General features: G+C 44.6%; 3 protein-coding genes across 3 annotated transcripts; all 3 read left to right on the forward strand.

Annotated features, from left to right (window-relative positions):
* Positions 1-211: 211 nt before the first annotated feature.
* LOC116962625 (protein ELYS-like) lies at positions 212-16,042 on the forward strand (the record flags this gene model as incomplete). The annotated part of the gene is made up of 11 exons (XM_042806572.1): positions 212-508; positions 3,400-3,583; positions 4,371-4,578; positions 5,871-5,987; positions 6,982-7,066; positions 10,163-10,313; positions 13,171-13,303; positions 13,391-13,572; positions 14,042-14,103; positions 15,744-15,891; positions 15,978-16,042. Coding segments are annotated over 11 exons (1,632 nt in total), but the record flags the coding sequence as incomplete, so codon positions are not given.
* On the forward strand, positions 16,042-20,154 carry LOC122154788 (protein ELYS-like). The gene is made up of 4 exons (XM_042806593.1): positions 16,042-16,127; positions 17,263-17,398; positions 18,713-18,910; positions 19,902-20,154. Exons 1-4 carry the CDS (start codon positions 16,051-16,053, stop codon positions 20,058-20,060), a joined length of 570 nt encoding a protein of 189 aa, XP_042662527.1. The 5' UTR covers positions 16,042-16,050; the 3' UTR covers positions 20,061-20,154.
* A 51-nt stretch (positions 20,155-20,205) lies between these two features.
* Positions 20,206-24,255, forward strand: LOC122154787 (protein ELYS-like). Its single transcript, XM_042806592.1, has 4 exons — positions 20,206-20,285; positions 20,808-20,915; positions 21,419-21,554; positions 22,863-24,255. Exons 1-4 carry the CDS (start codon positions 20,209-20,211, stop codon positions 23,157-23,159), a joined length of 618 nt encoding a protein of 205 aa, XP_042662526.1. The 5' UTR covers positions 20,206-20,208; the 3' UTR covers positions 23,160-24,255.
* Positions 24,256-24,461: the final 206 nt, after the last annotated feature.

Raw genomic sequence — 24,461 nt, forward strand, 5'->3', positions numbered from 1 at the left:
TCTTTATCCCAAACAATCAGAACTCTTCAGTGCGGGAGTGACAAGTACAAATGCAAAATAACAAAGGTGTTAATTTTCAGATACATTCCTTGAGGATTTCAACGGGTGGCTTTAACTACTTGACCGGAATCGGGCGGGTTGGTCTTCCTCTGCTCGGTACTTTTACTGAAGGAAAGGGCGGTGACTGTGACTTCTCGGCAGTTTTCAGTCTTCTGCTGGACCTTTGCTTAAGTCCTCTTGCGTTTCTCTTCCAGGGAGCCATGGCCTGGCGTGGCAGGCGTGTGGTCCTCAACTCCAGGCGGTGAGCTCTGTGACAGGAGCGCGGCTCTCTGCGTACCGTTTCCAGGGAGCAAATAAACAGCCTCCCACTGTGCGTGTGGTAAAGGAGTTTTCCTGGCAGAAGAGAACTGGGCTGCTGGTTGGCTTGGAAGAAGCAGAGGGAAGCGTTCTCTGTCTGTACGACCTTGGAATATCAAGAGTGGTTAAAGGCGTGGCTCTTCCAGGAAGGGTACGTGCTTTTTAATTGGAGAAACGAAGCTTTTATGTTGTTAGGTGCTGCACGATCCTGTTTCCGGAAAAGCTTTGGAGCGTCTCTTTGCAGGAGGTATTTTTTCTGTATTGCGTTAGCATTCTGTCGCTTCAGAGTATCCAGTCAAGGCAGCCTTGATCCTGGGCCTAACGGTACCATTATCTTTGGAGTTGACTGATCGTAAGGTAAGTTTTGTGGTTTTACTGCAGAGCACATAGTTACCTAACTCTCCGCTTCCACAAAAAAGGGCATTGAAAACTATGCTTTTTGGGGCAGAGTGAAAAGGGAAACCCCCCCAGTCTTTAAAGTCTCTGTAGCATACATTTCCTGAATGGTTTATTCTGTCAGAAATACTGTCTTTAACATATCTCAGAGGTCTGTAGTTGTGCTGTAAATGACTTAGACCCAGTCCCATGAGTCTCAGACAAGCAAGCCGGTGACTTCAGAGCAGAACAGATTCTTTCTGTTGCCTTAGGTTAGAAAAAAGAGCCTTTAGTAAGTTATCTGACAGACTGTTGAAAGATCAACTTTCCGTGTGTGGCCCTTGAACCTCTGATTATTGAAATTGTGTTTGTGTGGAGGGGATACAGTGTTGTGATGTTGCCAATTTTTTCTGTCTTGTATAAGCCCTGGGCTCAAATGATGTGATGACCCCTAGTCTCATTGTCTTAATGCAAACAAGAATCAGCGTAAGTTAATTGAACATCAAGGTGCATTCTGGTTTTATCCTCCCAGAATCTGCAACAAGTAAATACTTCTTTCTTACCCAGCTTTCCGTAAAGTGATTTGGCTTGACTTGCTAGAACACGGGTGGCATTTTGCTTGTTTGTTTGTAATGCTACAGTGTGATTACTAGTAGTAAGCATTTGTACTGTGGTAATTTCAGAAGATAGGAGTTGGGTTGCCGCTCCACTGTGTTAGTTTGCCTATCACCTTGAGAAATCCCGGAGTTTCAGACGGAAGGGCATGCTGTGTGCTGACATCAGCATATAATCAGTAAGCAAATGACATTTGTGGAAAATGACATTGCTTTTTATAGTTTTATTTGTTAAATCTAAGTGAACTGGGAATAGGAGAAGGAAAGGTTAAGAAGGACCATGTCACCTACCGCCTCTGTGTCTACAGAAGTGACTTGAGGTCGAATGTAGTTCTCGGTTGTATTAGGGAGTTTTTCTATAGCACGAAGAAATGCCTCAGGAGAAAATGTGAAGAAACGTTGTGGGGGAAAAGTTGGCTGTTGTGTGATGAAGGTTGTGGATTTCGGAATAAAGTCACAGCTTATTTGAGTGTTTGCTCTTACACCCTAGTGCTCTGGATTATAAGCATGTTTGGTCTGTTGCTTTCATTTTGCTTCCTATCTTTTTGCGACTAGATGAGGCAGACGGGCATAGACAGGGCAGAGGTATTGCCAGTTGGACTGTTAGCTTTGAAGTTGTGAGTGTGGGAGTAAGGGTAAGCAAAACCAAGTAGATAAAACTTGTACTTGGCCACGGTCCATAGGTTTTGAATTTCTTCGGTAACTCGTACTTCCAAATTATAAGTTACGTCATACGCGTTTTGAGTCTGCTGGAATGTTTCTCTGGTCTTCACGCTGATGATCTTTAAACGTAAAATGCAGATCTGTTCTTAACATCACTTTCCACAGTACTAACAGTCGTTACTGTTTTAAGGCTTTAATGAGCACCTTTGTTTCTGGACTCTTTTCCACGTGGGTATATCTTCTGTGGACAGCTAAGCTGTAGAGTTTAACACTAGCTTAGAGTAACTGTGGTCCAAGGTGTGAAGCCCTTAGTGTTTTAATACAGGGTATTTATAGTGACCGTATAACTGCCTTCTAGTAAGAGTAGGTGTGTAGTCACTCAGAGAATTAAAAAAACAAACTCTCAAGCTTCGACAGAATATTGGTGTAATTCTGTGTGTGTGTGTGTGAGCATCTCTCACTGCCCTCTGGATATACACGTGAAGCACAGCAGAAAACTCAGAGTGTCAGTGGAGTATTATTTGAATGGGATTCTTGGAAAAGCGAATCTGAATGTAAGGCATTAATTATCTAAAATTGGTTTATAATGGTTGCATGTTTCAGAACTATTGAACGGTATTTTGACAAATGTTCCTGGTCTATAGGCTTCTTCCGTAGTTGGAGTTAGCTTTTTATCCCACAAGCTGCTGTTCTTTTTGCTGCTGTTTTAGTCTGGCCTTTCAAATTTTTGTTCCCATTCACAAAAGTGCTGGTGTGCATGGAAAACTTTTTAGTTTATCTGGTTGTTACCTTTACCCTCCATGAGGACGAGCGTAAATTTTACTGAGCCAGTATCTCCCTTGAACACTGTGTAAAAATGTGTAATTCCCATGCAGATGGTGCGTCTACCATGCGACTTGACCGCTGCCTCGTGTGACTTACAGCCATGATTTATCGTAATACCTGTTTGGCAAAGGAGGCGTAGCCGGTGTCCCAGTGCCGATGGGCTGTGAGCAGTGGGAGAAGGCGATTTAGTTTTGTCTGTCTTCCTTCGGTCCCTTAATTACGGTCAAGTTTCTTGCATACGTCTGATTTTCTGTGTTTTCTTAGACTTAATTATTTCCAGGTAGCAAAGGGAGGTTGGTGAGCTGTAATAACAGAATGCGCCATGTGAGCGGAAGGTAATTCCGTTAAGTAACTGCGGGAGATCTAGTGAATGGGAAGAAGTACCAGGTGTTTGTAGAGGGCTTTATTTTATTATTTTTTCTTGATAAAATTGGATATTGTCTGTAAGCCTAATGATCCTGTATTTACCTTCTTGTTTCTGATGTGCTAATTCTGGTTTCACCTTCGAATGATTTCCGTTTAGCTTGTCAAGCAGCTTAAATACTGACTTGCACTCTCCCTGTAGGTAACTGCTGTAGAGCTCATAACTAATCACGGAGGCATCACCAGTGCGAGCGCTCGGCACCTACATCCGAGCCTGCAATGGCTCTTTGGCGTGGCAGCAGTGGCTACAGATGTTGGCCACCTACTTCTGGTTGACCTTTGCTTGGATAATTTATCTTGCAGTCAGAATGAAAGAGAAGCATCGGGTAAGCGTGCGCTTTTTAAACTTGAATTTAAAAGGAAGAAACCTGGTGTCTTTTTAACAAACAGTATGCGTGCCACTTTGCAGATACTCGTGTGCAGACATTGATGAGTGCTGATTACAGGTGGCAGTTTGACATCACCTAGTCCTGAACTGATGAAAAATGGGAGTGGCCCAGTGCTCCCGCTAATGCTGTAAACGCCCCCCTCCCACCACGATCCCCATGTCCCCGTGATTCTTGCCGGTGAGCTGTAGGGATTTCACCGTCTGAGTCGGTGCAGCTGCCTGGCAGGAAGTTGTGCCGGAGGTGCCCTATTTCTTGGGAACGTTGTTCTGCTTCTCTTAGCTGACTTGGGGCAGATCTTAAGCTTGCTTTTTGAAACAAATCCGACTTTCCAAAATTCATGCATGTGGGTGAATGAGATCTCCGGTTGGTGTATTCAGATGGCATACGCTGTTCCAGCTAATACAGCAGTGGCTTTGGGAGTTGATGGCACTTCAGATAGCTTCACCGTGAAGCCCCAACTCCTGATTTCCAAAGTCCAAGCCGAATTTGTCGCTGAAGGTTACGCTTTTACCTGGTTTTGCCATACGAGGGAGAATACCCGTCCGATCGGAGAGTTCTTATGTTCTCTGAATACACAGAAGACGGCAGTAGCAAAAGAAGCGTTGCATAAATGGGTATTTTGCCTGGCTGGTAGAATTAGGTTACCCGTGTAGTCACGTCAGTGTTGAAAATGCAACGTGAATGGCATAACACATTCATTCCTTGTGTGGTTTTGTGTGTGTAGATCTGGAAGTTGCCAGTGGAATTCCTGTGGGAGTTCCAAAGAGAAGAAAAACTGTGGCCAGAGAAGGGAGACATCTCTGTTTTCAATTACAAAATCCTTCGGGAACAGCAGTATCAACCCTGAGCTACATAAGCAGAAGCAATCATCTCGTCGTGGGTTTTTCCGATGGCTACCTGTCACTGTGGAACATGAAAACGTTGAAGAGGGAGTAAGTAGGCCTTTACACTTGGCTGTGCCTGGCGGTGCACCGGTCTCCATGTTTTGCCTAAGGAAGGACGTTAATTACAAGAGAACTGTTTCCGGGACTGAAATTTTGCATGTAATCTTGGAAGAATGCTTAGAAATCCTCTTCTGACAGAGCTGTGAAGTCACACAAGGCCCGAGCGGACCGCCTTCTCCCCAGTGGACCGGGATTGTTTTCCTTACTGTGCCTGTGGATTGAGGCATTGTGGAAAGCGTGCTTCTTTGGGTTATGGCAAGCAGTTAGGACGTGATAGAGCTGATTTTTATCAGACAGTTTCTTCTTTCGGTGGCATTTGGTGAAACCAGGAAATGTGTGTATTTCGATGAAACAGATCTTAGAAATGCTTTTTCTGAAGAAGTTACTGCAATTAGGGCATGCATTGAAAGGCATAATTATGTTGCTAGTGTGATTTTGGTGGTGATATTCTTTAAAGTGTCCCGGATGATACTAGTGAGACATGAAGAATCAATAGCTGGTCTGTGCCTGAAAACATATTCTTTCTTACGTGTCAGCCTCGACCGAAACAGGGGAGTGAGCCATTCTGAGGCAGCAATGCACGTGAATGAGAGTTTGCGTGGAACACTTGGAGATGAGAATAAGGGACATGTGAACTCACGAGGAATAGAAAAATTAAGAGATGATTTTAAATCTGCCAGAGAGCAATCTCGCTCGAAATATTTGTCCAAATTCGGGTAGGGATTCACTTCAGCAAATCTGCAGTGCCTCTCCGGAAACTGTTGGATGCCTAAATAGACAGTGGAGGGATAATTAGACGGCAAGAAGCGACTGTGAAGGTACAGATAAGGTTCAGAAGTCTGGAAGAAAGGGGCTTTACGTAGTCCAAGTAAAGAAACGAGGAACTACTTCTGTTTGGCACTGGTTTACATTTGTTCAGAAGATACGCTGCGTTTTAAGTTCAATCTTGAAGTAGGCTACAGCAGCCAGAACAGTCATTTGCCTGGCAGCTGCAGTAATCGTCTGTGTTCCTCCCCCTCAGGCAGAGAAGGGCATAAACCCAGGCTGTTCCATTGGATGGACAGTAATTTCCTCACCCTTTGACAGTTGCATAAAAAGTAGTTGCTTCCTTGACTCACTTGTTTGAGAGGGAATTATGACCTCTGTACTTTGAGGATAAGCACAGAAGGTGCTCTTTTCTCAGGAGATGCTTCTAGCCCTCTACAAACTGTTAGGGCCAGTAGGATCACCTCTTAATTTCTTTTCTTTTCTTTTTCTTTTAAATTTCTTTAAACCTGTAGGGACCACTCTCAGCTTGCAGGAGGAAGGATTCCTGTCTATGCTGTCACTTTTCAAGAGCCTGAAAAGGATCCTCGCAACTGTTGCTACTTGTGGGCTGTTCAGTCTACCCAAGAAAGGTGAATAAACACTTACTATAAGCCACTGATTATTATTTTTTTTTTTCAATATTTGTCCGCATACAGTTGATATATACGTGCATATATGTTTCGTTTGTTCAGCTGTGCAGACGATTCTCTCAGGTACGGAAGCCGTTAAGCTTATAATGCAACCTTGTCAGGATTTAGCAGAAGTGAAGAGGGACCTACTGGTTCCTGCCTCCCGAAAGGAGGCAAAGCAACAGCGGCTGTATTGTTGTGCTCGCTTTCTTAAACGCTTGCTTTGTTTCTTGATGACTGCTTCATGATTTCTTTGATATTCGCACCGTGGTATGAAACTGCCGCTGAAAGGAGCCGAGGCTGCAGACCTGGAACACTAAACGTGCCGCTACCGCAGCCTGCTGCCCCGGAAGGAGGGAGGTGACAGTATTGCCTGTCACCTCGTGCCAGCTTCAGCAGCCTCTGGAGCCTTCACGAGCCGGTTCAGCTCACCTGGCACAAAACGCTCACTGTTGAGCAGAGAGGGCGATGGTTTCCTGCCGGGCTAATGAATCAGATCAGAAGGTGGAAGGGTGCAGCGTATGCAAGAGAGGGACGGGAAGTTTGGTGGGGAGGGGAGGGGAGGGGAGAAAGAAAGACCTCTCTCTTTCAGCATCAGCAAGCTACTTGATCAGCCCAGCTGTCCAGAGAGTGTCAATCTTTTTGGGTGTGACTGTAAAGCAGTTTTGCTGGAGAACGCTTCACGGTGAAGAACCGTTTCCAACAAACGTTAGTCCATACAGCATATTAAAGCTTTCAGACTGCATGGTTGGCATTTGTCCCCAAAGCTGTTAGTGCCAGCATTTCCTCCTTTGTGTTTTAGCTGCTAAATGTGACCGGTTGTCATGTTTTGGGCAGTGGGTTTTTCTTTTCAGCAAGAGCATGCTATTAAGAAGGCTTTGGTCTAGCTCTGATGAGGTGATGACAAGGACTATAAAGCAGCTTTGTAATCACATATAATTTGTACCTTTTTCAGTGAAGGTGACGCTGTGAGTTTACATCTGTTGCAGTTACTATTTCATGAGAGAAAACGCCTGGCATCAGGACAGGTCATGTACGAGGTAAGACGTGCACGTATGTCAAAAGCTGAAAACAGTAATTTCCTCTTCGTGAGTAGCAGTTGAGTTGGCTGGGCTAATACTTGCCGTCAAAACTCAGAGCTGACTAAAAAAAAAATGTTTTGCCGAGTCTTCTTGGGCGTGGCCTTTGTCCGTACTTCTTGAGAACAAGTCATACAACTTCACACTGCAGTGTCGTGTGTTCCAACTAGATTCGTCTGCAAAGAGCCCATATACATGCAACTCCCGAAGAGGCAGCAGCTTTTCCAAATAAAATTCTTCTTAACTGAAGATGTGAGTAGCACCAGATTTCACCTCAGAGAGCTGAGGTCCTTCAGCAGCCTTTAAGAATGGGTCTACTAGAAATTCTGCTTGGCACCGTTTTTAAAAAAGCACACCAAAGGATTGAATAATGTTGTTGTGTTTGTGACCTGAGAAAGCTGTGGTGTAATTACTGTAAGACTTCCTGACCCTCTGCAGACTGTCCAATCAGTAGTACATTCACAGGCTTCCAGCAGGTGTCAGGCACCAGTCTCTGGGTTTGAGATATTTTACTCCCTCTGCTTCCCTGTGCTGAGTGCTGTGGAAGATTGAAACAGGAACCAATCTCGGGAGGGAGTTGAAGAAGGAACTAAACAGCTGGAGCCTCCGGGGAGAAAAGATGGGTTCTTCAGCTCGCTTCCAGATGAGCCGTGTAGCTTCGTACTGAGACCTGATGATACCTACTGCCCCCCAAACAACTCCCAAGCCCCCCTCCCCAAACCCCAAAGATGCATTAAGCCAGGCCCTGTGCTCGACGGTGGACACTTTCAGTCTCAGAATACTTCCTTGTAGTCAGAGATTGGTCAGTACCACATGGCTCTCTGCCTATATGACTGGCTGAGTCAAGATCCTTGTCCATCTTCCATGGCAGAAAGTGTAAGAGTTGTTCCCGATTGCCAGGCCAAGTTTGAGTAAACAAAGAGGAAGCTAGCGTTGACCCTCGTTCATTGAATAGAATTCAGAGGAAGTTGAAAGACTTGTGTCTACTACAGCAGTGCTTTACTTTCCAGGAATCAGACTTGAGGCTATGAGACAGTGCAACTGACTTCTTACCATGGTAAAAAGTCACAAATAGGAGTTTTGGAACATGTGGCACTGTAGTTTTGTAAATAAGCATCAGAGTTGTGTCTCCACTGCCTTCAGGGCTGGTTTAAGCCTGTGCTCAAGCAATTAATGTAACGGAATGTTGAAGTTATGCTTACAAAGATCATTTTTATGCCATCTCGGGAGTTGGTAAATCTAGTGCCCCCAGGCGTGGCCATGCAGCACATCTTGGCCCTTGTCCTACACAGTGCCTGCGGCTGGACAGAGTATAGAGGCTCTGCTTTCATATCCGAGTCTGACCAGCGCATCTCGTTTGAAAACTGTCCTTGTAGTTTACTGGTCCACAAAGTAATTACTTAACACCTTCCATACAGCGGAGTTGCTCAGCTTAGATTTGCTTGCCCCAGTGGAAAATGTAAAATACAGTGGTTTGCTTCAGAAGGTGTCTCAGGCAGGAACTGGTATCTTCTTTCCCTTCCCCTCTGCCCCAACTCTGTGGCTGTTCATAGATGAATAAGAGAGGAAATTGATAGCCGTTCAAATTAATCTCCAAAAGGCTTATGGAGTTTGAGGACTTTATCTGATGCAACGGTCTTTTGGAATGATGGACTTCTCATTCTGGACAACATCATTTATTATAAACTGGTTTTAGTGATCGTTCCTTCTGTAATGAAAACGGGATCGGTTGCTTGGGCTTCATGCTAGTTTTTCAAAGAGGTGGTTTTGGCTTCTCTACTCTGCACGTGTCTGGTGGTGTCTGTTATTGCAGAAGTTACTTGATAAAATAGAATGAACTGTGCGTGCTTCAGAGCATAATTCAGCATTTTTCTTTTCAGTAATGAAAGACCCTTTTTTTTTTTTTTTTTTAAAGCCAGCCTTGATACTTATTAGTAGTATTTCCTAGAACGGTTAAGAGGAGGTTTGTCTCTTCTCAGATTAGGTGATTTAGATGTATCATATCAAATCCTATGGGAGTGTACTGTGTCGTACCAGTTCATTTTAGAGCTCTGAAAGTTTAGGAAACTTCGGTAGAGTGTGGTACAATTGATTGTTGTGTTGGTTTTTCCTTGGTGGTAGTATTTTGTGTGTTAGGTGGGAGGGGGTGTTGGTGAGTTGTTTTTTTTGTTTTTGTTTTTGTTTTTGTTTTAAATTGTAGAGCTGCTATTTGTCAATACACACAATGATGTGTTGCATGGTAGACAGCCTGAACAAATTCTGTATTTGGAAAGACAGTATTTCAATTAATGCTTCCCTAGGAAAAGGTGGTATCAGAGGTTCAGCACAATCCTGCTGGGGTTTCGGTATATCTCAAAGTAGTTTGCTGGCTCTGTAGTAATTCATGATCCTAAACGCCTTGGCCGCGTGCCTCCCACATCCTCTCTGCTTCCCCTTTTGCTGGTGGCCGTGCTTGATGAAGGAACCGGGGGATATTTCACCCATTAGTGTGACAAGATTAGAGGAGGAGCTGGTAAAAGCTTATGTGGTTTGAAAGGAGACGGTTACTCGGTAAGAAGTCCTCACAGCTACTACAGAGGGATGTGTTTTCGCTCTGGTGGTGTGCCAGTAGATAACACCTCTTGACAGAGCTTCAGCTGCTGTAGTGCCAAGACTTCTCTAACATCCTCAGTCCTGTAATCAAGAGCAAAGAGCTTTGCATGCGTATGTATCGCCTGATTTCAGATACCTCTTTGTAGATCTGTCCTCCGGTTTGTAAAGAAACCCTGGTGTTGCAAGGATTTCTGCAAAACATGATTAGAACCGAATAATGATAGGGGAATGCTAAATTTTGAAAACGTGCAAAGCCTTTACAGCCAAAGATACCCCTTAGGATTTGACGCTTGATTCTCTTGCGTGCCAGATGTTGTTTCTGTTTGCCATCAGAAAGAAGCTCATGGGAAATACACAGTATAAGGTGCATATTATGTTACATTCTGGTACATAGATTCTTTCATATTTAGGAATAAGGCATGTTTTTACGCCAAAGTGACCTTTTGTCTCTCCTTTTTTCCCCAGGGTTTGGAATACTGTGACGAAAGGTTCAGTTTAGATCTCACGTGTGGAGTCTTTCCCTGGAGAGGGCCGACCGGCAATACCAAATTTCTGAGCTGCCAGACTGTAGAAAAATTTCCCAAGCCGGTTGACGGAGAGGATAGCGTTAATGAAGGTTTGTTCTGATGTCCGTGCTTGGTTATTCTAAAAAAGTAGTTTGGGAATCTAAGCAGTGAATGTTGTTCTGTACCCACAGAAAGTCAGAAAGTCTTGAGTATCTGTAGAGACGAGCTTGTTGGGCTTATTTAAATAGACAAAAGGGTTGCTTGAGTTTTGTGGGACTTCCTTAAGGGGGAAATTGGGGTTTATTTTGTGCTTGCTGACATGCTATAGCACTGTATAGTAGGGCCATCTCTGCAACGTTTGTCAGTCATTTTATTCCTCCAGCTGTCTTCTTGGAAAAAGAAGATCATTCTCTGCGTTGCTTAGGAATGTGATCTGAATATTTTTTTTTTCCCTGTTCACACCTATGTCTGTATCTGCACCCAGCTGGCGGCCACTCACAAGTGGTGTTCCCCAGGCCTCAGCATTGGGGCCAGTTCTGTTTAAGATCTGTATCAGCGATCTGGATGAGGGGATCGAGTGCACTTGGGTCACAACAACCCCACGCAACGCTACAGGCTTGGGGCAGAGTGGCTGGAGAGCTGCCCAGCGGGAAAGGACCTGGGGGTGTCGGTCGGCAGCCGGCTGAATGTGAGCCAGAGGTGTGCCCAGGTGGCCAAGGCGGCCAAGAGCATCCTGGCTTGTATCAGCAATAGTGTGGCCAGCAGGACTGGGGCAGTGACCGTCCCCCGGTACGCAGCCCCGGTGAGGCCGCACCTTGAAGTTGAAGGTTCTGGAGAACAAGTCTTAGGAGGAGCGACTGAGGGAGCAGGGGTTGTTTAGCCAGGAGAAAAGGAGGCTGAGGGGAGAGCGTGTCGCTCTCTACAGCTACTTGAAAGGAGGTGGGAGCAGGGTCGGGGTTGGTCTCTTCTCCCAGGTGTCATGGATGGGTATACTAACACGGTAATAGTTTGGCAGCAAATTGAGATTTATTAATGAGTAGCAGCACTTAATCATTAACCACTTGAATGATTTACAAAATAATTCAGTAAAATACGTTATGATTAAAATAGTGACTTAACTGTACAGATTCAAAAATGACAAGAATCGCAATGACTTACTGTGTGGTATCCTAAATCTATCTCTCCATCTCTCTATCTCTCTATCTCTCTCTCTCTCTCTCTCTCTCTATCTGTCTATCTATCTGTCTGTCTATCTGTCTGTCTGTCTATCGATCTATCTACGTATCTATCTATCTATCTAAGTACATATGTTTATTCATAAACACAAGATGTACAAATACACAGACAGACAAAAATATTTGGATCCAGTGAAATATGTATGTACCCACACTCGTAAAAACAACTGTGTATACCCAAACACATAGATAAGTAGAGAGGCGGGTGAAGAAAAGCTAGCCTACGGTTAAAATTTCCCTCTTCTCAAACTTAGAGCAAATACTTGCAAAGCATCATCATTCCTCAACAGCCAATAACTGAGACCCGAGGGGGGCGACTTTGCCCAGCCCATCATTGGCTTCGACAGCAGACGGTGCCTCGAGGAGTTGATAGCTGAGAGGCATCCCAACTCAGGGGAGATGCTGGTCACAGGCCCACTGCGATCCAGGAGAAGAGCTCAGAGGGTCTCACCTGGGGTCACTGTTTATGGGCTCCAGGATAACTGACTTTCGTTAGGGACTTTTCCACTCTGGCCCAGCTCCTGATGAGCTATTTGGGTGTTTTCCACCAGTTGCGCAGGCCCAGAACTTGCTGGATGCGCAGTGCTGTTATTGCCCTCCCTCGGCCACTTGCCAGGTACAGAGGTACTAGTCTGTCAGGAGGTGATGGACTGTTACTCCTGCTCCCAGGTGATAGGGAGAGCAGGATCCAGGATGCAGCGGTAGCTTTCCTTGACCATGTACACAGTTAAAACTCTTATGGTGTCTTTCATTATCTTGCAGTAATTAAATATACCTCTCTGGGTTTACAAATCCAGTTACGCTCTGACCATATCTTCGAGCCTGCTGCAGTGATAACTTGCATAGCCGTTTGTTTTGACTGCGTTAGTCACCTTCCCCCGCTTCTTACGGGCCTTGACTTCTGTCTGGTGTCACAAAGACACTTGCATGACCTTTCTAGGCTATTTCTGCTGATTGTCTTTGACTTAGTCCTGAAGCGGCAACTTCCGTGTCTTTTGTGATGCCATCCTCGAGCAACGGTGTGTCAAAATCTAATCAAAGCACCTTTGGATTTTCTCCACTTGTGCCATGTTTCTGAGAGGAGTGCCTTCTAAAAACCTGTTGGAAACAAAAAAGAACACCACTCCCCCAACACCCCCAAGAAAACCAAAAAAAACCCAAACGGCAAAAAAAAAACCCCTTTCTGCCTCCTTTTTCTGAAGTATGAGGCATGGAAAAAATACCTGTAACTTTTGTTTCTGTATTTGTTTTGTGTGATAATTGTGTTCTTTCGGTGCGGACATGCAGGAGAGGAGCTGTTCTGAAAATGTGTGGTTGAGACAAAGCTGGAAATTAGTAATGCTGGCTAAGTGATACAAGTGTATACGATGACTATTTGTGTGCTTTCTAAAAGAAGCAGTGTCTGTGTTCCTAGCATATTTTTTTTTGCTCAGCTGTTCATCTAGCTAAATGTCTTGTTCAACTCTTAATGCGTGGAAAACTTAATAAGCTACTAATTATGTATCTGATTTGGCTTGGAACGGATACAATCCGAACAAGAAAAAGGGGCAGGATGCCTGGAACCTGTCACAGAGGTGTTTGCTACTCCGTGAATTGTTTTTCTTATTCTTAGTCAGTGTTGTTTTTGCATGAGTGGTAGAACAGAATTAAACCAAACTAGGAAGCGGTGCTTTAAAAATATCGGATACGGCATGTTTTCTACAAATAAGAAACAACGTCTTGTCTTTTACAGTAATATCTCCTGAGACCAGTGTATCAGTCTTCAGCTGGCAAGTGAATACGTATGGTGAGGGAAAGCCATCTACTTACTTGGGTGTATTTGACATTAACCGCTGGTATCACGCTCAAATGCCAGATTCACTGAGGTAGATTTTTCTTAGCTTCTTTTCAGTGTCCCCCCAGATAATTCATCTGAAAGTTGGCATTTAGCTTATGCACTTGTTTTCTTTAAGGCCGGAAGAACTCCTTCACGACTGCCCCTATTTTGCGCTGTGGTCACTGGATACTGGACTAAGTATGACTTCTCCAAGCCTCATTTTGGATATTCGAGTACGTGAGCAGAGTCTCTGTCGCGGAGTGCCTCCTTCCTATCCACCACCTGATCAGTTTTTTAATCCAAGCTCCTATAATTTTGGTAGGTATTTCACTGCTTTTTATAGTGATAAGCTCAAACTGAGGTCAGATGACATGAAATAGTTCTCTTGTTCTCTGTCACTCGAAAACCAAACCCAAACCCCCAAACCCCCAGCTCCCACAAACCCAACTCAAATTACGTTGCACTAAGGTGGGATTTAAAATTGTGAAACACATCCGAGAGTGTGCTGAGTTTTGGGTTTGGTGCTTTTATGATAGAGCCTGCGAAGAGGTGATGGTTATAAAATGAAATGACTTTGAACTGAAGCTCAAAGCACAGCACCTCGATTGCGCTAGAGATGAAGGTTCTAGACGCAGTAATTATTTTTTTAAAAAGTCTGTAAGTGATCTGGTGAGGAAGATGGGCACTGAGATCTGTCTTTCCAGATACTGCTGTTTAAAAACTGTAAACTGGTCATAACGTAACTGTGAGCGTATGGAAGCTTGTCAAATGTTGGTTGTTTCTGCAGATGGTACGTGCTTGCTGAACTCCGGAGTTGTCCATATGACTTGCACCAGCTTCCAGAAGGAGGTGATCATTTACCGAATCTTTATTGAGAATGTGAAGAGATGGACCTTTTCCAAGTTTTCTCCTGCACTGCTTTCACTGTCAGAGATGGGTTTATGCTCGTCCTGCCCATCCACACGCATAATTGCAGTTGTACCCTGCCAGTTTTATGCAAATGAGAATGTTTTCAGTCTGCTCTTGGAACTGTAAAGTGAGCACTGCCTCCTGATGAAGCGCGATCCGAGACTGAACGTCTAGAAGGGAATACAACGTTGCTCTAGGAGCAAGAACAAAAGCGTTCCTAAGAAGAAAGCTGTTTCTTCTTTATTACCCTTCAGTCGCACTGCCTGTGTAGTCTTGAGTTAGGGTTTTGATCCCTGGTCTGCTTGAAATAGGAGGACAGAATGGAGAAAGTGAAAAACTGTGTTTGAGAAGTATTTGAGAAGAAATTTTTTTTTTTTTTTTCCCGACCCTGGCCAAATTCTAACTTCCAAGCCAGGGCACAGCTTGTGGCAAATAATTTTGAATTAAGTTTCAGCTCACTACGTATTGCCAACATAAATCAGCCTCTGCACAGAGAGGCTTATAAAGGCTCATGCAAAGCGTGATTTGAAGTTGTGTGTTAGTTTTAGCTTGTACAGAAAGTAATTTGTGTCAGTGTTCAGGGAAAAAGAAAGGCCCGTGTTTTGACAGAGAAGGGAGAAAATACTTAAGCATTGCAAGGGCCAATATTTTGTTTTACAGGATTTTTTTTAGAAACTGTAACTGCTAGTTTGGCTGCCGTCCTTACGACTCTACGTAGTAATGCTTACTCGGATTGCTAACGCAAAGCATATTGCTGATGTGAGCTTCCCGAGAGTCTAAGTGAACAATTATCCTATTTCTCTTAGTGGTTAGCCAGACCCTTAGTGACTGAATAATACTGCTGTCTTAATCTGTAGTTTTTGATTGACGTTTCAGACCTTGAATTTTTTGAAGAAATCTGGTCCTTTAATACGTGAAGCCATTCATGATAGCTGCAAGAGGTGTCTTGCAGCTGGCTGGCTGTCTCCCAGGCCAGCTGATGTCCAGCCACCCAGTTTGGGTCAGGTGAGTGCCTATGAGGGAATCAAGGGGGAAATACATCCATCTTGCCTGACAGGGCTGTAGAGGCCACAAGACGTGGTAACCTGATGTTCCCATTATTTGCGAGTTGCACTGAGCTGCAGGTGTTGGCTTTAGTCAGCAGAAGTGATAGTACTCTTAGATCCAAACTAGGGAGTTTGACGGGGAACAGCCCTGATAGGCCTGTCTCTAGAGACCCGTCTATAAATTCTGTGCCACAGATACGCGCAAGGAAGCGTGCAGGCCGTGCTGGTCATGCACAACACAAAGCATCTTTGCCTCAGACCCCCCGTGGCCCCCGTCGGTGTCTCCGAGCGTTGGGCTCAGTGCAGCAGCTGACGACGGGGGGGTCTCACTGGGATGCGAGCTGTTGCAAACATCAGCTGGCTGCACCAGACATGATCACCTGCTCCCAAGGAAGTGGGCTGTGGTAAACAATTACTGCTGCCAGCTCCAGTACAGCCGGCACGTCGTCCCGTAACTTCATGAATTACTTGCTGCTGTTCTGTGCAGTGCACTCGCTGTAATTAGTTAACTGCTTTACGCTTTTTATTCATCAGAATGATCGCCATCCTCGCTTCAGAGAGGGGGCATGTGCCAGAAAGTCTGAATTACGCCCATATCGGAAGATCCTTCCTAGAGTTCAAAGGCAGCTGGCTGCAGAGAGAGCCAGGCCTTACCATTTGCCTTCGTCGGCCTTAAGAGGAGGTAATTTTTAGCGCGGGGAATACAGCGGTCAAGAAACGCTCACTTTGATAACACAAGGCTGATAGGTTTTCCCTTGTGCTTTACAGTTGCGAGACCAAAGCCAGTATCAAGATCAACAAAACCAGCCAATCCAGGATATTGGGTATCATAGCAACTTTCATGAGTAATGTGTTATCCAGAATTGGAGCAGCATGGGCAGGAAATGAGCAGAAAACCATTTCCTCACGATATGATAGGTAAGCAGCCTTTTCACAAAGTTCAGTTTTGAGCTACGTGTGTGGAGAGGAATAGCGAAAAATCCATTTGGATTATGTTAGTATTCTGGAAGGAAGGTGTACCTGAATAAACTTTGATTGGCTTTTTTGTAATCAGTTCATCCAAAGTAATATTTGGAGAGAGACTTTTTCGGCTATGATAATCTTATTTAGGCCAAGACCTATACTGACACGATGGTAAATGTGTTTTCAAGAATTTAAGACAGCTGAAACTAGAACTGTGGTTGCCACCAAGCTCTCGGTGTACTGCTTTTGAGACACTTGGTTATGTGGCCAAACAGGGATCTTTGACCGCTTCCTGCCCAGTGTCTGCTTCGTTTCTGCCTTTCCTTCTTAACATCGGGCGGAATTGTAACGAGCGGAAAAGAGGCTGGTGGTTGTCAGATGATTTTCCTTCAGGGGCGATGGTCAAATAAACCTGAATTCCGGTATGTTTGGACTTCAGGGGAGTGAAAGTCAGTTACCTTTCCCTGTTTGTTCTAGTGCTAGAGTTGCAGAGCCACCAGCCGTACCTCGTCCTCTCCCTGAGGCAGAGTTGCGCAGTGCGGTTGTTGGGACACTGGTCACAAGATTTTCACAAAAATCTTCCAAGTATAGTAGATCTAGAGAGTGAATATTTCAAAATGGTGTTGCTTTTCTTATGTCTGTGTATATGTATGTGTGTGTGTGCGTGTGTATATACTTTCTGTGTTTGCAAAGTGCTCTGTTTGCATTTAGTTTTGTATCTGGTAAAGAAAAGGGCAATTTAAGGACACAACTCGGTGGAGAATTTGAAGTGGTCCCAGCATTGAAATGCAGGTGAATTTCTCTTTGACGTGAGAATTACATCCCTTGGTCAACTTAAAATGGGATTTCTCTTCCCTAAGAGGCAGTGATTTAGGAAATCAAGCTTGAAATGTACAGAAGTAACTAAGAAAAAAGGAAAAGGCGGTAACTTGTGCGTGGACCTGATACACCCCCCCAACAGTGAGGGCTCACCTCTATTTCTCGTTCCTTGAATGTCTTTCTTACATCTCATCTCAAGATTTCTTGAACGCCGCGTGATTTTCTTCCTTAGTTTATTTATGTTCATATTTTAAATTGGGTATCTTAACAGGTTGCTGGGTTTGGTGGATCGTCCTGTCCCTTCATGTTCTGCAGCACAGGGTGGTAGCTGGCAGTCACCATTGTTACAAAAGAATTCTTCAAGAACACCAGAGTTCAATTTGCTACAGACTCCTCTTGTGGTTAAGGTTTGTATTTGGAAAAACAGTAAGAACCGACCAAACAAATGGCCTGTAAACTTTGTTTAAAATGAAACCACCAAAATGTTTGACACAAACACTGCTGGATTCAAACTGTGTCAAATTTTCAGAGCATGTGGGGTGGTTGTACATACAGTCCTTTTGGAAGCAGGAAGTTGGGAAAAGCCTTGAAGAGGGCAAGTTTAGTTCTAAGCTAATTGCAGTAGGCACGTTGTCCCATAACTTCATGAACTGTGCAGAACAAAGGAAGTTAAAATTGGGCTTTTCAATATGCTTAGACCCTTAAAGATGCAGTTTGTGGCTTAACCATCTCGTTATGCAAGCGCTCAGCAGCTCTGCACAGTTTGACTTGCATAGCCACCAGCAAGAACGTGCATGCTTCAGTTTCTTAATCCGGTGAAGTGAGTGACAGCTAAGTGATGTCCGTTAAGGGATGTCAGTCTCTGTCCAACTCAGTGATGGCTTTTGGCAGCAATTGTACTGGTTAATTGTTTGCGCTAAACTGTGTGTCCATTCAGTGCCTTCAAACTCTTCTCCTGTAAGGAAGTAACAACATTTGACCTGTCTTCTTGGTGCGGGTCTCTTTGCCTTTGCCTGCCTGAACAAAGTAGTTGTGATCTCTCTGAATGACAGCCTTTTTCTTCTCATTGAATATTGTCCCTCTCATTGAGCTAGTTTCCTTCTCCCCCTTTCAAACCCTTTCCATACTGTAAATTCTTCTTCCGAGCCGAGGTAAGAAGACCTGGATGCTTCTAGGTGAAGATGTGTAGGTATTTGTACAGCAGCCCCTTAATTTGGTGTAGCGCGCGGATGGATTCATCAGTGAAGCAATAAGCTCTCGCTGTTGCTTTGCTGATTGCCATTTTGCATGGCAGTGTGTTCAGTGGCAGTAGCTGGGGTAACATTTGAAGTGGTACGCCTTTTAGAGAGCAGAGTAGGAATTGCAAAAATTACTGGGAAGGGAGAGAACAATGCAGAAATCAAGACGCCATATCCTTGTTTCCTCAGGAAATTAATTTGAAAAATCACATTTTAGTTGGTGTTGGTGGGAAAACCAACCAACCAACCAACCAACCAACCAACCAACATACCAAAAGAAAACCAAAAATCCACAAGATCCTGGGGGGTTTTATCGTTAAGATTTTCATACCTTTGGAGAAAGAGCAGTGCAGAGGTTAACTTTGTCCTCCCTGCCTCTGCAACCTCAGTCTGTAATGGAAACTAATGCTTTGGAGAAGTGGAGTCTTCCGTTTTGAAGGTACGAATTGGTTTTCAATTAAATATTTTTCTTTCTTTTCATAGAAAGCTGAAGTTTTGGCCACATCTGCTTCTGGTTTTCCCGGCTTTACTCCTCGGTCTATCCTCAGATCCAGCGTTCGCAGCACACCCCAGGCAACTCCCTCTGCGTTTCCAGGAGAATCAGTTACTCCTCCTCCCAGAGCAAACAAACACAGAGTGTCTTTCAAGGAAGGGAACTCAGATGAGAAATGGACTGTTGGGGTAAGCTGGGCTGTAGTTAGTGGATTTTACAGTCAAAGGCTTTCTAGTCTGTTATTTGGTTTAGAATTTTGGACAGTTTGCCAGAACTCCTTATATTGAGACCTGGACCTGCGATCAAGAATGGCAGGCTTGAATTTGGTCCAAAAAGGTTCCGCTAGACCTTCTGTAACATCACCCGTCGGCAGGCAGATATTCAAAATGCATGTCGGTGTCCTTGGCGGTTTCGCTCAAGCGTTGTTAGGAGCTGTGGTTGTTCCAAATTGCTAGCTCAGCTTCCCGCGATGCCTTTTCAAGCGGTGGTATGGCAGGAAGGTGAGGAATACAGCTCGAGCCATTGTTTGGGCTTGTTAAGGTTTGTGCATCTGAAAGCAGCAGAAGTCATGAGCTGCATTTACTTTTGATCTCTCTTTCTGCGAGGCTGAGTTTGCTTAACTTACGGTAAAAACAGACTCGGGATGAAGAGAGCTGGTCTGTCGCCTGTTCTCTAGCCCCAAAGTTCTGGGGTTTGCTTCTTGCCTCGCACCGGGCGTAGCATTCATACTGCTGTCAAACGAAGTTGGTCCACCTGCTAGTTGCCCCCTTCTACTCGGCCTTTGGTCCCGTCGGTTGGATTCCCTGACCCAGCTCGTTAGGCAGTTGCGGAAGGACCGTGCCAAGACCAGGGGCAGAACAGGGCCGTGTGCTCGTGTCTACATGTCGGAGCTCTCCGCAGGGTACAAACAAGTTGTCAGGATCTGGTTTTGTTACACCTCTTACTGCCTGTTGTAAGGGGTTCCTCAAAGGTAACAAGAGGCGTATCGGAATAAGGTTCTGCTGAGTGCCAGAACTGTTTTAACTGACAGTTGTCGGTTCTGTTACTGATCTAGTCTGCCTTCCACTTTGCTAAAATTACCGGGTGAAGTTGGCGTGTGCTGATGGGTAGAACTTGCTGCTGTTCTGTGCAGTGCACTCGCTGTAATTAGTTAACTGCTTTACGCTTTTTATTCATCAGAATGATCGCCATCCTCGCTTCAGAGAGGGGGCATGTGCCAGAAAGTCTGAATTACGCCCATATCGGAAGATCCTTCCTAGAGTTCAAAGGCAGCTGGCTGCAGAGAGAGCCAGGCCTTACCATTTGCCTTTGTCGGCCTTAAGAGGAGGTAATTTTTAGCGCGGGGAATACAGCGGTCAAGAAACGCTCACTTTGATAACACAAGGCTGATAGGTTTTCCCTTGTGCTTTACAGTTGCGAGACCAAAGCCAGTATCAAGATCAACAAAACCAGCCAATCCAGGATATTGGGTATCATAGCAACTTTCATGAGTAATGTGTTATCCAGAATTGGAGCAGCATGGGCAGGAAATGAGCAGAAAACCATTTCCTCACGATATGATAGGTAAGCAGCCTTTTCACAAAGTTCAGTTTTGAGCTACGTGTGTGGAGAGGAATAGCGAAAAATCCATTTGGATTATGTTAGTATTCTGGAAGGAAGGTGTACCTGAATAAACTTTGATTGGCTTTTTTGTAATCAGTTCATCCAAAGTAATATTTGGAGAGAGACTTTTTCGGCTATGATAATCTTATTTAGGCCAAGACCTATACTGACGCGATGGTAAATGTGTTTTCAAGAATTTAAGACAGCTGAAACTAGAACTGTGGTTGCCACCAAGCTCTCGGTGTACTGCTTTTGAGACACTTGGTTATGTGGCCAAACAGGGATCTTTGACTGCTTCCTGCCCAGTGTCTGCTTCGTTTCTGCCTTTCCTTCTTAACATCGGGCGGAATTGTAATGAGCGGAAAAGAGGCTGGTGGTTGTCAGATGATTTTCCTTCAGGGGCGATGGTCAAATAAACCTGAATTCCGGTATGTTTGGACTTCAGGGGAGTGAAAGTCAGTTACCTTTCCCTGTTTGTTCTAGTGCTAGAGTTGCAGAGCCACCAGCCGTACCTCGTCCTCTCCCTGAGGCAGAGTTGCGCAGTGCGGTTGTTGGGACACTGGTCACAAGATTTTCACAAAAATCTTCCAGGTATAGTAGATCTAGAGAGTGAATATTTCAAAATGGTGTTGCTTTTCTTATGTCTGTGTATATGTATGTGTGTGTGTGCGTGTGTATATACTTTCTGTGTTTGCAAAGTGCTCTGTTTGCATTTAGTTTGTATCTGGTAAAGAAAAGGGCAATTTAAGGACACAACTCGGTGGAGAATTTGAAGTGGTCCCAGCATTGAAATGCAGGTGAATTTCTCTTTGACGTGAGAATTACATCCCTTGGTCAACTTAAAATGGGATTTCTCTTCCCTAAGAGGCAGTGATTTAGGAAATCAAGCTTGAAATGTACAGAAGTAACTAAGAAAAAAGGAAAAGGCGGTAACTTGTGCGTGGACCTGATACACCCCCCAACAGTGAGGGCTCACCTCTATTTCTCGTTCCTTGAATGTCTTTCTTACATCTCATCTCAAGATTTCTTGAACGCCGCGTGATTTTCTTCCTTAGTTTATTTATGTTCATATTTTAAATTGGGTATCTTAACAGGTTGCTGGGTTTGGTGGATCGTCCTGTCCCTTCATGTTCTGCAGCACAGGGTGGTAGCTGGCAGTCACCATTGTTACAAAAGAATTCTTCAAGAGCACCAGAGTTCAATTTGCTACAGACTCCTCTTGTGGTTAAGGTTTGTATTTGGAAAAACAGTAAGAACCGACCAAACAAATGGCCTGTAAACTTTGTTTAAAATGAAACCACCAAAATGTTTGACACAAACACTGCTGGATTCAAACTGTGTCAAATTTTCAGAGCATGTGGGGTGGTTGTACATACAGTCCTTTTGGAAGCAGGAAGTTGGGAAAAGCCTTGAAGAGGGCAAGTTTAGTTCTAAGCTAATTGCAGTAGGCACGTTGTCCCATAACTTCATGAACTGTGCAGAACAAAGGAAGTTAAAATTGGGCTTTTCAATATGCTTAGACCCTTAAAGATGCAGTTTGTGGCTTAACCATCTCGTTATGCAAGCGCTCAGCAGCTCTGCACAGTTTGACTTGCATAGCCACCAGCAAGAACGTGCATGCTTCAGTTTCTTAATCCGGTGAGGTGAGTGACAGCTAAGTGATGTCCATTAAGGGATGTCAGTCTCTGTCCAACTCAGTGATGGCTTTTGGCAGCAATTGTACTGGTTAATTGTTTGCGCTAAACTGTGTGTCCATTCAGTGCCTTCAAACTCTTCTCCTGTAAGGAAGTAACAACATTTGACCTGTCTTCTTGGTGCGGGTCTCTTTGCCTTTGCCTGCCTGAACAAAGTAGTTGTGATCTCTCTGAATGACAGCCTTTTTCTTCTCATTGAATATTGTCCTCTCTCATTGAGCTAGTTTCCTTCTCCCCCTTTCAAACCCTTTCCATACTGTAAATTCTTCTTCCGAGCCGAGGTAAGAAGACCTGGATGCTTCTAGGTGAAGATGTGTAGGTATTTGTACAGCAGCCCCTTAATTTGGTGTAGCGCGCGGATGGATTCATCAGTGAAGCAATAAGCTCTCGCTGTTGCTTTGCTGATTGCCATTTTGCATGGCAGTGTGTTCAGTGGCAGTAGCTGGGGTAACATTTGAAGTGGTACGCCTTTTAGAGAGCAGAGTAGGAATTGCAAAAATTACTGGGAAGGGAGAGAACAATGCAGAAATCAAGACGCCATATCCTTGTTTCCTCAGGAAATTAATTTGAAAAATCACATTTTAGTTGGTGTTGGTGGGAAAAACCAACCAACCAACCAACCAACCAACATACCAAAAGAAAACCAAAAATCCACAAGATCCTGGGGGGTTTTATCGTTAAGATTTTCATACCTTTGGAGAAAGAGCAGTGCAGAGGTTAACTTTGTCCTCCCTGCCTCTGCAACCTCAGTCTGTAATGGAAACTAATGCTTTGGAGAAGTGGAGTCTTCCGTTTTGAAGGTACGAATTGGTTTTCAATTAAATATTTTTCTTTCTTTTCATAGAAAGCTGAAGTTTTGGCCACATCTGCTTCTGGTTTTCCCGGCTTTACTCCTCGGTCTATCCTCAGATCCAGCGTTCGCAGCACACCCCAGGCAACTCCCTCTGCGTTTCCAGGAGAATCAGTTACTCCTCCTCCCAGAGCAAACAAACACAGAGTGTCTTTCAAGGAAGGGAACTCAGATGAGAAATGGACTGTTGGGGTAAGCTGGGCTGTAGTTAGTGGATTTTACAGTCAAAGGCTTTCTAGTCTGTTATTTGGTTTAGAATTTTGGACAGTTTGCCAGAACTCCTTATATTGAGACCTGGACCTGCGATCAAGAATGGCAGGCTTGAATTTGGTCCAAAAAGGTTCCGCTAGACCTTCTGTAACATCACCCGTCGGCAGGCAGATATTCAAAATGCATGTCGGTGTCCTTGGCGGTTTCGCTCAAGCGTTGTTAGGAGCTGTGGTTGTTCCAAATTGCTAGCTCAGCTTCCCGCGATGCCTTTTCAAGCGGTGGTATGGCAGGAAGGTGAGGAATACAGCTCGAGCCATTGTTTGGGCTTGTTAAGGTTTGTGCATCTGAAAGCAGCAGAAGTCATGAGCTGCATTTACTTTTGATCTCTCTTTCTGCGAGGCTGAGTTTGCTTAACTTACGGTAAAAACAGACTCGGGATGAAGAGAGCTGGTCTGTCGCCTGTTCTCTAGCCCCAAAGTTCTGGGGTTTGCTTCTTGCCTCGCACCGGGCGTAGCATTCATACTGCTGTCAAACGAAGTTGGTCCACCTGCTAGTTGCCCCCTTCTACTCGGCCTTTGGTCCCGTCGGTTGGATTCCCTGACCCAGCTCGTTAGGCAGTTGCGGAAGGACCGTGCCAAGACCAGGGGCAGAACAGGGCCGTGTGCTCGTGTCTACATGTCGGAGCTCTCCGCAGGGTACAAACAAGTTGTCAGGATCTGGTTTTGTTACACCTCTTACTGCCTGTTGTAAGGGGTTCCTCAAAGGTAACAAGAGGCGTATCGGAATAAGGTTCTGCTGAGTGCCAGAACTGTTTTAACTGACAGTTGTCGGTTCTGTTACTGATCTAGTCTGCCTTCCACTTTGCTAAAATTACCGGGTGAAGTTGGCGTGTGCTGATGGGTAGAACTTGCTGCTGTTCTGTGCAGTGCACTCGCTGTAATTAGTTAACTGCTTTACGCTTTTTATTCATCGGAATGATCGCCATCCTCGCTTCAGAGAGGGGGCATGTGCCAGAAAGTCTGAATTACGCCCATATCGGAAGATCCTTCCTAGAGTTCAAAGGCAGCTGGCTGCAGAGAGAGCCAGGCCTTACCATTTGCCTTCGTCGGCCTTAAGAGGAGGTAATTTTTAGCGCGGGGAATACAGCGGTCAAGAAACGCTCACTTTGATAACACAAGGCTGATAGGTTTTCTCTTGTGCTTTACAGTTGCGAGACCAAAGCCAGTATCAAGATCAACAAAACCAGCCAATTCAGGATATCTGGATATCATAGCAACTTTCATGAGTAATGTGTTATCCAGAATTGGAGCAGCATGGGCAGGAAATGAGCAGAAAACCTTTTCCTCACGATATGATAGGTAAGCAGCCTTTTCACAAAGTTCA

The sequence above is a fragment of the Tyto alba genome, unplaced genomic scaffold (genome assembly GCF_018691265.1).
Source record: "Tyto alba isolate M040663 unplaced genomic scaffold, T.alba_DEE_v4.0 Super-Scaffold_47, whole genome shotgun sequence".
NCBI lineage: Eukaryota > Metazoa > Chordata > Aves > Strigiformes > Tytonidae > Tyto > Tyto alba.

What these genes read in the sequence shown, in the direction of transcription:
- LOC122154787 (XM_042806592.1), top strand. Translation starts at nt 20,209, where the DNA reads ATGAGTAATGTGTTATCCAGAATTGGAGCAGCATGGGCAGGAAATGAG. An exon ending in ATTTCCTCACGATATGATAG is followed by an intron (nt 20,286 to 20,807) that starts GTAAGCAGCCTT and finishes TGTTTGTTCTAG; the next exon opens with TGCTAGAGTTGCAGAGCCAC. An exon ending in TTTTCACAAAAATCTTCCAG is followed by an intron (nt 20,916 to 21,418) that starts GTATAGTAGATC and finishes GTATCTTAACAG; the next exon opens with GTTGCTGGGTTTGGTGGATC.
- LOC122154788 (XM_042806593.1), top strand. Translation starts at nt 16,051, where the DNA reads ATGAGTAATGTGTTATCCAGAATTGGAGCAGCATGGGCAGGAAATGAG. An exon ending in ATTTCCTCACGATATGATAG is followed by an intron (nt 16,128 to 17,262) that starts GTAAGCAGCCTT and finishes GTATCTTAACAG; the next exon opens with GTTGCTGGGTTTGGTGGATC. An exon ending in ATGAGAAATGGACTGTTGGG is followed by an intron (nt 18,911 to 19,901) that starts GTAAGCTGGGCT and finishes TTTATTCATCAG; the next exon opens with AATGATCGCCATCCTCGCTT.